The sequence below is a fragment of the Salmo trutta genome, chromosome 31, assembly GCF_901001165.1.
Source record: "Salmo trutta chromosome 31, fSalTru1.1, whole genome shotgun sequence".
Lineage (NCBI taxonomy): Eukaryota > Metazoa > Chordata > Actinopteri > Salmoniformes > Salmonidae > Salmo > Salmo trutta.
Genome location: NC_042987.1, coordinates 33523062 through 33539180, shown reverse-complemented (window position 1 = coordinate 33539180; position 16119 = coordinate 33523062). Strand labels below are relative to the sequence as shown.

General features: G+C 42.3%; 1 protein-coding gene across 1 annotated transcript; it reads left to right on the top strand.

Moving 5' to 3' along the window:
* The first annotated feature begins 8931 nt into the window (after window positions 1-8931).
* Window positions 8932-15771, top strand: zgc:153115 (C2H2-type zinc finger protein). Its single transcript, XM_029726285.1, has 2 exons — window positions 8932-9805; window positions 12501-15771. Exons 1-2 carry the CDS (start codon window positions 9310-9312, stop codon window positions 12752-12754), a joined length of 750 nt encoding a protein of 249 aa, XP_029582145.1. The 5' UTR covers window positions 8932-9309; the 3' UTR covers window positions 12755-15771.
* Window positions 15772-16119: the final 348 nt, after the last annotated feature.

Below are 16119 nucleotides of genomic sequence, written 5' to 3'. Positions count from 1 at the left end.
ATGAGGAGCTATATACAGGGAGTACCAGATCAATGTGGAGATATATACAGGGAGTACCAGATCAATGTGGAGCTATATACAGGGAGTACCAGATCAATGAGGAGCTATATACAGGGAGTACCAGATCAATGTGGAGATATATACAGGGAGTACCAGATCAATGAGGAGCTATATACAGGGAGTACCAGATCAATGTGGAGCTATATACAGGGAGAACCAGTACCAGATCAATGAGGAGCTATACACAGGGAGTACCAGATAAATGTGGAGCTATTTACAGGGAGAACCAGTACCAGATCAATGAAGAGCTAAATGCAGGGAGAACCAGACCCAGATCAATGTGGAGCAATATACAGGGAGAACCAGTACCAGATCAATGAGGAGCTATATACAGGGAGTACCAGTACCAGATCAATGAGGAGCTATATACAGGGAGTACCAGATCAATGTGGAGCTATATACAGGGAGTACCAGATCAATGTGGAGCTATATACAGGGAGTACCAGATCAATGAGGAGCTATATACAGGGTGTACCAGATCAATGTGGAGCTATATACAGGGAGAACCAGTACCAGATCAATGAGGAGCTATATACAGGGAGTACCAGTACCAGATCAATGAGGAGCTATATACAGGGAGTACCAGATCAATGTGGAGCTATATACAGGGAGTACCAGATCAATGTGGAGCTATATACAGGGAGTACCAGATCAATGAGGAGCTATATACAGGGAGTACCAGATCAATGTGGAGATATATACAGAGAGTACCAGATCAATGTGGAGCTATATACAGGGAGTACCAGATCAATGTGGAGCTATATACAGGGAGAACCAGTACCAGATCAATGAGGAGCTATACACAGGGAGTACCAGATAAATGTGGAGCTATTTACAGGGAGAACCAGTACCAAATCAATGAAGAGCTAAATGCAGGGAGAACCAGACCCAGATCAATGTGGAGCAATATACAGGGAGTACCAGTACCAGATCAATGTGGAGCTATATACAGGGAGAACCAGATCAATGTGGAGCTATATACAGGGAGTACCAGATCAATGTGGAGCTATATACAAGGAGTACCAGTACCATATCAATGTGGAGCTATATACAGGGAGAACCAGATCAATGTGGAGCTATATACAGGGAGAACCAGTACCTGATCAATGTGGAGCTATATACAGGGAGTACCAGTACCAGATCAATGTGGAGCTATATACAGGTAGAACCAGTACCAGAAAAATGAGGAGCTATATACAGGGAGTACCAGTACCAGATACATGAGGAGCTATATACAGGGAGTACCAGATCAATGTGGAGCTATATACAGGGAGTACCAGATCAATGTGGAGCTATATACAGGGAGTACCAGTACCAGATCAATGTGGAGATATATACAGGGAGTACCAGTAGCACATCAATGTGGAGCTATATACAGGAAGTACCAGATCAATGAGGAGCTATATACAGGGAGTACCAGATCAATGTGGAGATATATACAGGGAGTACCAGATCAATGTGGAGATATACACAGGGAGTACCAGATAAATGTGGAGCTATATACAGGGAGAACCAGTACCAGATCAATGAAGAACTAAATACAGGGAGAACCAGTACCAGATCAATGTGGAGCTATATACAGGGAGTACCAGCACCAGATCAATGTGGAGCTATATACAGGGAGTACCAGATCAATGTGGAGCTATATACAGGGAGTACCAGATCAATGAGGAGCTATATACAGGGAGTACCAGATCAATGTGGAGATATATACAGGGAGTACCAGATCAATGAGGAGCTATATACAGGGAGTACCAGATCAATGTGGAGCTATATACAGGGAGAACCAGTACCAGATCAATGAGGAGCTATACACAGGGAGTACCAGATAAATGTGGAGCTATACAGGGAGAACCAGTACCAGATCAATGAGGAGCTATACACAGGGAGTCCCAGATAAATGTGGAGCTATATACAGGGAGAACCAGATCAATGTGGAGCTATATACAGGGAGAACCAGTACCAGATCAATGTGGAGCTATATACAGGGAGTACTAGTACCAGATCAATGTGGAGCTATATACAGGGAGAACCAGATCAATGTGTAGCTATATATAGGGAGCACCAGTACCAGATCAATGTGGAGCTATATACAGGGAGAACCAGTACCAGATCAATGTGGAGCTATATACAGGGAGAACCAGTACCAGATCAATGTGGAGCTATATACAGGGAGAACCAGTACCAGATCAATGTGGAGCTATATACAGGGAGAACCAGTACCAGATCAATGTGGAGCTATATACATGGAGTACCAGTACCAGATCAATGTGGAGCTATATAGAGGGAGAACCAGTACCAGGTTAATGTGGAGCTATATACAGGGAGTACCAGTACCAGATCAATGTGGAGCTTTATACAGGGAGAACCAGTACCAGATCAATGTGGAGCTATATACAGGGAGTACCAGTACCAGGTCAATGTGGAGCTATATACAGGGAGAACCAGTACCAGATCAATGTGGAGCTATATACAGGGAGTACCAGTACCAGATCAATGTGGAGCTATATACAGGGAGAACCAGTACCAGATCAATGTGGAGCTATATACAGGGAGAACCAGGACCAGATCAATGTGGAGCTCTATACATGGAGTACCAGTACCAGATCAATGTGGAGCTATATACAGGGAGTACCAGTACCAGATCAATGTGGAGCTATATACAGGGAGAACCAGTACCAGATGAATGTGGAGCTATATACAGGGAGAACCAGTACCAGGTCAATGTGGAGCTATATACAGGGAGAACCAGTACCAGATCAATGTGGAGCTATATACAGGGAGAACCAGTACCAGATCAATGTGGAGCTATATACAGGGAGAACCAGTATCAGGTCAATGTGGAGCTATATACAGGGAGTACCAGTACCAGATCAATGTGGAGCTATGTACAGGGAGTACCAGTACCAGATCAAGGTGGAGCTATATACAAGGAGAACCAGTACCAGATCAATGAGGAGCTAAATACAAGGAGTACCAGATCAATGTGGAGCTATATACAGGGAGAACCAGATCAATGAGGAGCTATATACAGGGAGTACCAGATCAATGAGGAGCTATATACAGGGAGTACCAGTACCAGATCAATGTGGAGCTATATACAGGGAGTACCAGTACCAGATCAATGTGGAGCTTTATACAGGGAGTACAAGTACCAGATCAATGTGGAGCTATATACAGGGAGAACCAGTACCAGATCAATATGGAGCTATATACAGGGAGTACCAGATCAATGAGGAGCTATATACAGGGAGTACCAGCACCAGATCAATGTGGAGCTATATACAGGGACAACCAGTACCAGATCAATATGGAGCTATATACAGGGAGTACTAGATCAATGAGGAGCTATATACAGGGAGTAGCAGATCAATGTGTAGCTATATACAGGGAGTACTAGATGATTGTGGAGCTATATACAGGGAGTACCAGTACCAGATCAATGTGGAGCTATATACAGGGAGAACCAGTACCAGATCAATGTGGAGCTATATACAGGGAGTACCAGTACCAGATCAATGTGGAGCTTTATACAGGGAGTACAAGTACCAGATCAATGTGGAGCTATATACAGGGAGAACCAGTACCAGATCAATGAGGAGCTATATACAGGGAGAACCAGTACCAGATCAATATGGAGCTATATACAGGGAGAACCAGATCAATGAGGAGCTATATACAGGGAGTACCAGCACCAGATCAATGTGGAGCTATATACAGGGACAACCAGTACCAGATCAATATGGAGCTATATACAGGGAGTACTAGATGATTGTGGAGCTATATACAGGGAGTACCAGTACCAGATCAATGTGGAGCTATATACAGGGAGAACCAGTACCAGGTCAATGTGGAGCTATATACAGGGAGTACCAGTACCAGATCAATGTGGAGCTATATACAGGGAGTACCAGTTCCAGATCAATGAGGTGTGATATACAGGGAGAACCAGTACCAGATCAATGTGGAGCTATATAGAGGGAGACCAGTACCAGATCAATGAGGTGCGATATACAGGGAGAACCAGTACCAGATCAATGTGGAGCTATATAGAGGGAGACCAGTACCAGATCAATAAGGTGCGATATACAGGGAGAACCAGTACCAGATCAATGAGGTGCGATATACAGGGATAAACCAGTACCAGATCAATCAGGAGCTATATACAGGGAGAACCAGTACCAGATCAATGAGGAGCTATATACAGGGAGTACCAGTTCAATGTGGAGCTATACACAGGGAGAACCAGTACCAGATCAATGAAGAGCTAAATACAGGGAGAACCAGTACCAGATCAATGTGGAGCAATATACAGGGAGTACCAGTACCAGATCAATGTGGAGCTATTTACAGGGAGAACCAGTACCAGATCAATGTGGAGCTATATACAGGGAGTACCAGATCAATGAGGAGCAATATACAGGGAGAACCAGTAAGAGATCAATGTGGAGCTATATACAGGGAGAACCAGTACCAGATCAATGTGGAGCTCCTTACAGGGAGTACCAGATCAATGAGGAGCTATATACAGGGAGTACCAGTATCAGATCAATGTGGAGCTATATACAGGGAGTACCAGTACCAGATCAATGTGGAGCTACATACAGGGAGTACCAGTACCAGATCAATGAGGAGCTATTGGGGGCGGTCCTAACCGCAGCTTGTTACCTGTATTAAAGACACCTGTCCACAGAAGCAATCAATCAATCAGATTCCAAACTCTCCACCATGGCCAAGACCAAAGAGCTCTCCAAGGATGTCAGGAACAAGATTGTAGACCTACACAAGGCTGGAATGGGCTACAAGACCATCGCCAAGCAGCTTGGTGAGAAGGTGACAACATTTGGTGCGATTATTCGCAAATGGAAGAAACACAAAAGAACTTTCAATATCCCTCGGCCTGGGGCTCCATGCAAGATCTCACCTCGTGGAGTTGCAATGAGCATGAGAACGGTGAGGAATCAGCCCAGAACTACACGGGAGGATCTTGTCAATGATCTCAAGGCAGCTGGGACCATAGTCACCAAGAAAACAATTGGTAACACACACTACGCCGTGAAGGACTGAAATCCTGCAGCGCCCGCAAGGTCCCCTGCACAAGAATACATATACATGCCCGTCTGAAGTTTGCCAATGAACATCTGAATGATTCAGAGGACAACTGGTGAAAGTGTTGTGGTCAGATGAGACCAAAATGGAGCTCTTTGGCATCAACTCAACTCGCCGTGTTTGGAGGAGGAGGAATGCTGCCTATGACCCCAAGAACACCATCTCCACCGTCAAACATGGAGGTGGGAACATTATGCTTTGGGGGTGTTTTTCTGCTAAGGGGACAGGACAACTTCACCGCATCATTTGACGGGGCTATGTACTGTCAAATCTTGGGTGAGACCCTCCTTCCCTCAGCCAAGGCATTGAAAATGGGTCGTGGATGGGTATTCCAGCATGACAATGACCCAAAACACACGGCCAAGGCAACAAAGGAGTGGCTCAAGAAGAAGCACATTAAGGTCCTGGAGTGGCCTAGCCAGTCTCCAGACCTTAATCACATAGAAAATCTGTGGAGGGAGCTGAAGGTTCGAGTTGCCAAACATCAGCCTCGAAACTTTAATGACTTGGAGAAGATCTGCAAAGAGGAGTGGGACAAAATCCCTCCTGAGATGTGTGCAAACTTGGTTGGCCAACTACAAGAAACGTCTGACCTCTGTGATTGCCAACAAGGGTTTTGCCACCAAGTACTAAGTCATGTTTTGCAGAGGGGTCAAATACTTATTTCCCTCATTAAAATGCAAATCAATTTATAACATTTTGACATGCGTTTTTCTGGATTATTTTGTTGTTATTCTGTCTCTCACTGTTCATATAAACCTACCATTAAAATGATAGACTGATCATTTCTTGGTAAGTGGGCAAACGTACAAAATCAGCAGGGGATCAAATACTTTTTTCCCCCACTGTATGTGAATGTGTTGGGGTTTTGTGTGGGAGTGTCAGAAGTCAGCCTGTTGGTCCTGTTGACACTGACTGAGGTTCCTCATCTTCACCAGTAGAGGGCGTCTCCTCTCACACCTACAGTACTAGTGCAGGTCCAGTACAGATCTGTCTGAAGAATTGACACAGGATGGAAAAAAGTCACGAGGATTGTCGACTATACAATATGATTTGACGACATAGGTGTCCAAACGTGGTTCTGGGAAGCTGCAGGATGTCAGGCTGTTGTTTCAGCCCAGCTTTGGCACACTTGATACAGACTCATGATGGTTGTCGTACAGAGTATTACATTCCATGGAAAAACAATTGCAATGTTCTAGAATTATCAGGTACTACTGTGCTTGTATCATTTATGCACTATTTTGTGACAAAATCATGAATTATTGTGGATGATATGTGCTTTTGTAACTTAAATCATCCATAATAATTAATAATTTGATAGCACAAACAGAAGAAAATCAATGGGTACATTGTATTAAGCACAGCACATAAAATCAAGGGGGAAACCCGCACATGAGCAAGGAAGAGAAAGAACACAAAACGCACAAAGCAGTCAATATTCATGCTGTCATTTCAGATTTACCTCAAAATGCACAAAATGTTCCTTCTGGGGATTCCTGATCTATAGGGAGCATAGAAAAGAACATCACTAAAAGTCCCATATCATATTCATTTCCCATTTTTCATTATATTCAGGGCTGGAAATGAGGAGGAACTCGGGGGAACTGAGTTCCAAAAGTGAAATAATTATTGGCCTGTAAAATGTTCTTTTCAAGGTGAATTCAATGATTTTACATTGATGGTTTCCCAAACTCACATTTTCACCCCAAAAAATCACCATAATGTGACACTTGGAAATCAGGTCAATATCCAGCACTCAGTTGAGAGCCAGTCCATTTCTGCCTGAGATAGAGCCTTGTAGAGTAGTGGCTATCGTCATGCTTTATCCGCAGGTGTAACTCACCCCTCTCTGCAACGACTTGTCTGGTGATGAGGAAGCTGTAGCCATCAAATAACAGACCATTTAGAAAGCTTGTTTTTTATATGGAAAATAAATACTGAATGTCAACAGAGAAGTAGTTATATTATTCAATTCAAAACATGTAACAGTAACACTTTATAATAACATTCATTAATACACTATTAATAAATAATTTATAAGGAATGTGTTAATGACTTGCTGGAAAGAAAAGCCATCTACTAACAGCTTGTAAATTAAAGTTATTATGAAGTGTCACCATAAAAAAGCACTTAAGAACGTACTGTATGACTTATCATTCAATTCGTTCTCACCGATGCATTCGGGATTACAAAAACTGATGATCCATCTGAAGTACTATAGAAAAATATTTTTAAAATCCCCAAATCTACACACAAACCCTTTAAACAAGCTTAAAAACTCAGTGAAAACCCCAGATTCAATGTTGAATTCACTCAATTGAAATGTCTAATTTGCAAATGCCAGTAGTCATAATGTAGAAACTCATTTTCGCCTCTTTTAAAAAGTCTCAACAGTTACTGTCCATTCTTCACTGAAAACAGTCAGTCATCCCTGTCCGAAATGAGAACAAACTTTTAGGAATAAGTCAAATCACAAATCCAATCACAAACCATAGATATCTTACTGTGTCCAAGCTGAGACATGGCCATATAGCAGGGGTGGGCAACTCCAGTCCTCGAAGGCCTGACTGGTGCCATATAGCAGGGGTGGGCAACTCCTGTCCTCGAAGGCCTGACTGGTGCCTTATAGCAGGGGTGGGCAACTCCAGTCCTCGAAGGCCTGATTGGTGCCATATAGCATTCTCAAGTCACTGCAGTAGCCCTGGCTTCCAAGACTCCACATGTAAGTACAGTAGTTGGACTGAAGAACAGTCCCTTTTCTCACACAGGCAGTGAATGGCCATGCTTGTGCCTGCTCCTGTTTCCACAGTGACCAGCACTACTCACAGTATCCAATCAGGAAATACCTTCCAGCCTGGAGCTACAAACATCCACTGAGCCAGTCATTTGACACAACATTACCCCCCCCTCCCCTCAATGCAAAGACACTCTAGGGTATATAAACCGCCCTATGGCTAAAGAAGGGTGACAGAAAAGCTCAACTCACATTTGGGATTTTAAAGTTTTATGTTTGTTGCTTTTTAGTGAGAATCGACAATGTTATGGCAACCTGGTTGTCATATTGTTGCAAATACAATAGATGTATGTTCTGTGACACAAATATTCTATACATCTTTACCCTTATAACCCACCCATAACACTGTAATCAACGGTTATCCATGTTTTTATATTATGATGGGAGTGCACATAACAGTCATTTTCATTAATCGTATTGCCTATAGGCTCTATTGCGTCTCTATTACGGCACGATGATATCCACCAGTTCATTGTTGGGGTCAGATTTGGTTAAGCCTCCAAGTGAGTAATTATGGTGCGACAGATGGCTTCACAAACAGCCAGCCAGAGAAAATGGGGTGTGACTGTTTATGTGATGCTATATCTGGAAGTGAGCAGAAGCTTATAAGAAGAAGAGGGACAAGAGAGACATCTAGTGTCTTTGTCTAGCCTCTGCTCTTAGGTACTAGACCTTAAAATAGAATTACGACTTTCAAAAGAGTAAAAGAATCCATAAGTCTAATATACAGCATATAAATAATGATGTACTATGGTAATGGAATAAAAATAACAAAAAATTGAATTATTGCTGAAATAGCACACGTATTTGTAGTCCTTCATATATATGTTGATGACAAAGGAGAAATAGGGTGTAAGAGGAAGTCATAAAATGTGATAAAGCATTTATAGTAGGGCTACACCCTCAACTCAAGCACAGAGCACCACCTTTCCACGCTGCTGTATCGGTCGCTTCCACCCACTGAGACACATCCACCACGCCCGCTCTTCACGTCAGTCCGCAACGTCAGATTGTGCGTGTTGCTCTGTATCGGTGGGCGTAGGTTTGACCGGCTTTTCAGAGGCAGACACAATGAGCCCTCGGATGATGTAAAGCATGCATGTGGGGCTGGAGGAACGGGCACGTTTTGGTAGTATAGTTTTTTGCTTTTGTTTTATATAATTTCGAGCACACATATCGACAAGGCTTTGTGACGGTATAGGGATAGCTGGAAAAAGGTCGGTTCAACGAGTTCGTCTGACATAACGAAGTCGAAATCTCTGGCTAGTCCCCTTCGAAAACGACACCGAAAACAAAACAGAATTTTACAAAGGACTTGCAAAAGTCAACGACATAAAACAAGAATGTCGATGGTTGCGTATTCGGATTACTTAGCCGCCGAATGTCTGATGTCGATCTCTAGCGGTCCTGTCCTACACCGACCCACCCCGGTTGTCCCCGCCGCCCAGCCTCCTCCCCAGGCCGTTCATCCTGGGGAGCCCGAAGGGTCGAACGAGGACAGGGAGGTGCGTGAGACGCTGAGACTCGAAGGGGCCAACATGATGACGGTGGCCGGGATCCTCACGGACCTCCACGGCAAGTTCCGGTCCATGTCGGCCTACTCGGAGAGCAGCAACTCCTCATGTGGGGAGAGCGGCTACACCACGTTGTCTGACTCAACTACCCCAACCATGACCCCCTCTGCTACTCCAATTCCTGGACAGTACAATGCTACTCAACAGCAGTGGGGAGGAGGGGCGCCTCGGTCCCCAGTAAAGCGACATCAGTGCATTTACGACGGCTGTGACCGAGTTTATGGAAAATCATCTCATCTGAAAGCCCATATCAGAACCCATACAGGTACAATTATATAGCTGGCTGTTATATAGCTTAAACTGTAAAAAAAAATGTTTGGGAATTAGCTATAGTCTCCACAAATGTCATTTTATTATGCAATTTGATCCAGAACTTCGAAGTTTGTCCATACCTACTAAGCACTCCCCCCTTTGTGAGTCACTCATATCTACAAGTATCATATTTCTGCCTGAAGAAAAGTGTTTTTCTTCACAGGGATACACTGTCGATTGGGTGGGCGAGACGAGTCGTTTACCCGCGAGTTAGTAACGTTACAATACTCCCAGAACAAAAGGGGAAAAACTCAGAGGGCTCATAACAAAGAAGTAATCGAACAAAAGAATGGGGTTGGACGGAAAAAAAAGCCTAGTGACGAACACGCTGCAACTAGGTTGGATTTGCATACGAAGTGAGTTCCAGATTAAATGTAACATTCGGGGCGTTTGCGCAGGTTCGGTGGTTCTTTCAGCTCAAACAGCCAAATCTTTTAATCCCACCTCGCATCAATGTGGCCATCGTGTAACAGTCACGTCTTTTTCGAAAACATCTTTCTTGAAATCAGCCATTGCTGTCATAGTTTTTCCCATTCAAAATGGTATGTTTAGCGCTGTAACGGTGTATAGATGCATCAGGTGTCCATTGCCCAGGTGTCCGCACAGTCGCGGGGGGGGGGGTGGTGTTTAGGGTCAGTGATGGATTAGAACGGGAACAAATCGTTAGGGAACGCCCACAAAACGGGAGTGAGTGGATCACGGAGAGAAGGGTTTCGTCACATTACGTCATAGTCCCGTTCACTACGACGAGAGTTTGTGTTTTTACACAGCGTCGAGTTCTACAGCAGACTGAATTTCATTTGATTTATCCCTTCTAGCCATGACAAGTGAGTGGGAGTGTTGCGGTCTTGAATATATCTCCTGGCACCCCTTCGTCTGTCCTGGGTTGACTCCTATTCGCAATGTTACTGTATTGTATTAGGGCCAGAAAATAGGCGTAGGAGGCTGCACATTGTGGATACCTTAATAATGCATTAAAGTCTAGTCAACATAAAGCGTGTCCTCAACGGTGGAAACTCCTTTATTCGCAAAAATTGATATAATGACCATCACATCGATGTAAACTTGTAGTCATGCGATGATATGTTGTGTTGTTGTCCCACTACGACTCGGGAAAGCAGTTTATTTGGCTACAGATTGAATAAATGATGATGAACTTCACAGGGTGGTGAACGTGCACAGTGATGAGTTTGATGCTCCTTTCCAATAAATATCGAGGGTCTTATTCTGGTGACGTGATCATCGATGCTAGGCTGCCGTTTACAAAACAAAAATTAAAATCTTGCTCTTATCCATATCATCATCTAAGTAGCCTACCCTCACTGTATATGTGAGCTGTTGGCTAGAGCACACGTGCCAAGACCAGAGTGGGCACATTTGATATATAATGCAACAGTTTTTGTGACAAATCCATCAGTAGAACTAAAAATGCGATGGAAACCCGTTTACCTTGTATTTTTTATTTGGTGCATGGGAATTTAACCACAAGTTATTTTTATGTGCACTGCCTCATCACGCACAGACTTTTATTCGCAATTAATCAGTTTGTTGGTAACGCATCTCTGGCGGGAAAATGTTTTATGCCGATTTTAGAATATTCCCATGAAAATTGTCTTGGGAGCTCTATTGATCCTTTGTAGCTCGGTAGTGCACAGCGCTTGTAAAGCCAGGGTAGTGGGTTCGATTCCTGGGACCACCCATAAGTTAAATGTATGCACGCATGACTGTAAGTCGCTTTGGATAAAAGTGCCTGCTAAATGGCATATACTATTGAGGCCATCTCCATTTTGAAGTAGTCCATTTTCTTCATCTACTACTTCTGAGTTGGCAAACAAACTGAAAGGGTGCACACTGCCACCTAGAGTGTGTTGTTTGAACAGATACAAGGCCAAGGTTGTTGATTTACTGCCACCTACAGTTATGGAATGTTTCCTCACGAGTATAATACACTGGCCGATCTCCTGGTAACCTGGATGGAATTGATTCTATGTTGTGTGATTCTATGTTATTCACCCATAGGAAGTCCCACCCAGTTGACTACTTGTACCCCCGTTCATTGACTCGGTACCGGTACCCCCTGTATATAGCCCCGTTATTTTAAGGTCTACAACTGTTGTATTCGGCGCATGTGACAAATAAAATTTGATTTGATACTTCAAAATGGTGAAAGTCCTCATATGCGCTGCCCATGCTAAAACAGGCTTTGAGTCCTCTATCTATCTCTATTGGATGTGTTGAGGGCGCCTTTCTAAGATGGCCGCCCACTGTATGTTGGTGTTAGACTGCCCTATGAGTGTCAATATCTATTGCTGTCTACGTTTTGCATTCACTTTTCAAAATGTCTCTCTTCAATATGAACCATGACCAGAGTAAGTTTTTCTTTATAACGTAGGTTGATTTGGTGCATTAAATAGAGCAGAGGGGTGGATGACCTTTTTGAGTTATAAGAAAATGGCTGCTGTTAATCTTATACACTTTCTACTAACTTGATGGGTATACAGGAGTCTGCCAAGAATCTAGCTTACTACCGACCGCTGCATATCTAGTGTTAGTGACTGGTACGAGCAGGGCAATATTTGCCAGTCTGACATTTGTGCCACACTCAGTATGTTAATTTGAATGTCTCTCTTTCTGTCTCCCTTCATCAGGTGAACGACCTTTTCCCTGTACCTGGCCCGACTGCCAGAAAAAATTTGCCCGTTCGGACGAGCTGGCTCGCCACACGCGCACACACACAGGCGAGAAGCGCTTCCTGTGCCCACTGTGCGACAAGCGCTTCATGCGCAGCGACCACTTGATCAAGCACGCCCGCCGCCACCCCGACTTCCAGCCATCCATGCTGGGCCGCAAGGCCTCGTCCCCTGGGGGACAGGGGGCGTCCAGCCCCGCCATGAGCCAGTAGAGTGCAGGGGTCAGTGGGTTCACTCCCACGTCTAGGGCTGGGGTCAGCAAGGGGTCACAGGGAGTGGTCCTAACCAATCAGATCCCACTAGCCAGGCCTGTCTGTCACAACTCCCCCCACAAACAGTATCTAGGTGGGTGCACGTTCACCACCCACCCCGACGTATGAAGACGACACCAGTCTCAACGCTCAACTAAAACTCAAATCATTTAACTGAAAAACACTCACACATGCAGGGAATTCTCTTTGTCTTCACTCCGCAGTCTCAGCACACGCATCAGCCAAATGTTTTCCTTCCTTTCTCAGCTTATTTTAGAGAGATGGTGCTCCATGCTTTTTTACTGTGGCTGTTTTCCTTTCTTGCTAGCGCCATTTTGGATATTTAACTAGAGGCGTAGAGAGGCTGAGGTCAACTAAAAGTGTAGCAGCTTTGCTGATGACATGTCCTCAGTTTCTAGAGGTTGCACATTCCATGCATTTTTGTCATTGGAATTTAGTTGGCTTAGTTATCAGTTTTTTTGTTTTGTTGTAATATCGTATTTACTGTATTATCATTTTAAATTCAGGTCAACTTAACTTTCAGTAATGATGATGAATGGTTTAAACCGCTAAAGACTAGCTGGTTACACACCATCCTAATTAATTCTAGATCGACTTTTCTTTTTACTATCCATGAAACCTTGACGAATGATATACGTATTATTATGTCCGTTACGGATGCAAATGTATATAACCTTTAACCTTCTATTGTAGAGAATATCGTGAACAAATATTAGAGGAAGTAATACTTGTGATGAATTGTAGTCCTTATATTAGGGGTGACAGACTATACACATGGATAGGATAGCGCTGCTTGTGAGTAAAGCACGTGTCTCTAATTACATTTTGTTAGAAAGAGAAGACACTTTTTACTGTTTTCACTCTGTCCATCTAAATGGACATAATTACTTTATCTCAGTGAACAACACTTCAGGAAATTCAGAAAGCCTTAAACTATTTCATACTTATTGTTGCACCATGTTTACAGTTTAAATCATTTATACAGGTTTACGCCGACTCGTTGGCACATTACAAATACACATATGCAATATTCCACTTTTAACCAGAGGTTGCTTTTAATGCTAGCTACTTGGCTAATTTGTGTGATAGGTAGTCACTGTGTTAATATGCTTCTACAATTGAACACTGTGGAATTTGATAAAGATACATGTGATCTTATTATAACCGATGGTTAGGTTAGTAAGCCACGTTTGTCTAAGTGCTTTAGGAAAGTGTGATAAAGGATAGATTCGGGTTATTATGTGTTTGTTTTTTAACTGTTTCTTTGCTGAGCATAATGAATTGTTTCTATCTATGTGGCTTTTCTCAGACACTATGCTCTCAGAGCCTTGTTTATAACTGTCCTTTCTTCCACAGAACGATTGAATTGCATGACTAAGGCACCTCTCTCGTCATACTGTCCCTCCAATATATTCCTTCCTTGTCTTTACTAACAAACTGACTTTAATTGATCATTCTTGCTGCATCATTTGATCACTGTTAGTTCCATTGTAATGGGATGTACCTGTATTCAACTTTAAGTTGAAATGCTTTTGCCATTTGTACACATTTTCACAAGTTCTTATCTGTTTACAGCTCTTGGTAACTGCTGGCAGTTATCGAACAAAAATGGACTACTTCAAACAAAGCCACAATATGACTTAGTAAGAGTGTTTGCTATGTTTTCAAATGAATTGAAAATGTCTCCATGGATCTCATCATTTTCCAAATGTATTTGTTTAATTTTCTGACAGCAAGTCTGCCTCGCGCCAAATTTATGATTATTTCACAAAGGGTAACAATTTACCTCGCAATGTTTGTGTAATACTTGTCTTCCCTTGGAAAGTAGTTGGACAAAAAATGGAGTCCATTAAGAAACTCACCTTTTCTCATGAAACGCTTCTAAACACAATCAAGCCTTAGGTTTGAACTTCCTGTGTTCTTCAAGTGAAAACTACACTCTGCCAGGGAAACATCTCTTTAGTCGCCTTGTCTATATTCTCATGTATGCTCTGCGTACAGAGCTTTGACTGTGCTTAACACTTTTTCATAGTATATTACGTACCCCTGGTGTTCAATAGTGCTGATCATCAGTTTTGGCATCTCACAAGTGTTCAGTATGTATCACTACCCTTCATGTTGCACAATGCTACTTATATCAGTTTAGTTTGGACCTACTGCATTACATTTTGTAACTTCATTTCAGTGGTACCTACATAAGGACTTAATAACCCATTCATAACATATTCATAAGTAGTACATGAACATTGCATAAATGCTTATGTTAACAAGTTGATATTTCAGTTTTGTCACTATTTGCAGTTAACAAACAAGCATTTATGCAATATTCATTAACTGCTTATAAATGTGTACTGTATGGGTTATAAAGTGCTTATGTAGGTTCCCTTCAGATAAAGTTGCCAATAACTCAATATACATTTTACAAACCACTAAATCTGTCTGGTGGGGGCATAACCATATCTCAAACAATTTAATTAATCGCGCTGAACACCTTATGGGGTATACTATGCTAATTGTTTCCCGCTGTACACTAATTAAACAAATATACACAGCTGCATTGTTTGTATAGAACCAATGTTTTTAGAATTTTGTTAAGCCAAATTTTTACACCAATAACTCTTTAAGAAACCTCTTATTTGAGCTTTGGTTACGTAGATAAGAGGACCTTTGGAACTAATTCAATAAATGCTGCGACTTGTTCTTTGATATTTATACTCTCAGGTGTCTTTGAAACATTTCTTCCATATTTCCTGTGCAACACCCAAGTGTAATCATGTATTGTTGCTATTATTTTAAGGATTAATTTATTGCGATTTATAATTTGCGTGGTTTAATTCATTTTTTCCCATAGCTTATTATTTTGTGATATGGAACATATACTAACCGTTTGGTTCCATTGTTTGCTTGATACAAAACTGCCAGTGCTTTTTAATAATAAACAAAAACCTTAAGTTGAATTTTTGTGTGTGTTATTTTCTTGTTAACAGGTGACTTTATCTTGTATCTGTATATAAATGTTGAGTTATACTTGACATTTCCACTTTTTTGTGAATATTGTGAAGTTGAAGGGAAGGTTGTCCGTAGATGGCTTTCAAAGTAAGGACAATTTGATCAATCCCTTGAAGAATAGTTCACCCAAAATACAAAATGACATGTTGGTTTCCTTACCCTGTAAGCAGTTTCTGGACAAGGTAAGACCACAATCCTTGATTCATGATTTGGTTTGTTTACTTGACAACTGCAATATTTTTACAATCTGGCACCAATCCAATGCTAGTCGATGGTACCTGTGTAAGTACATTTTC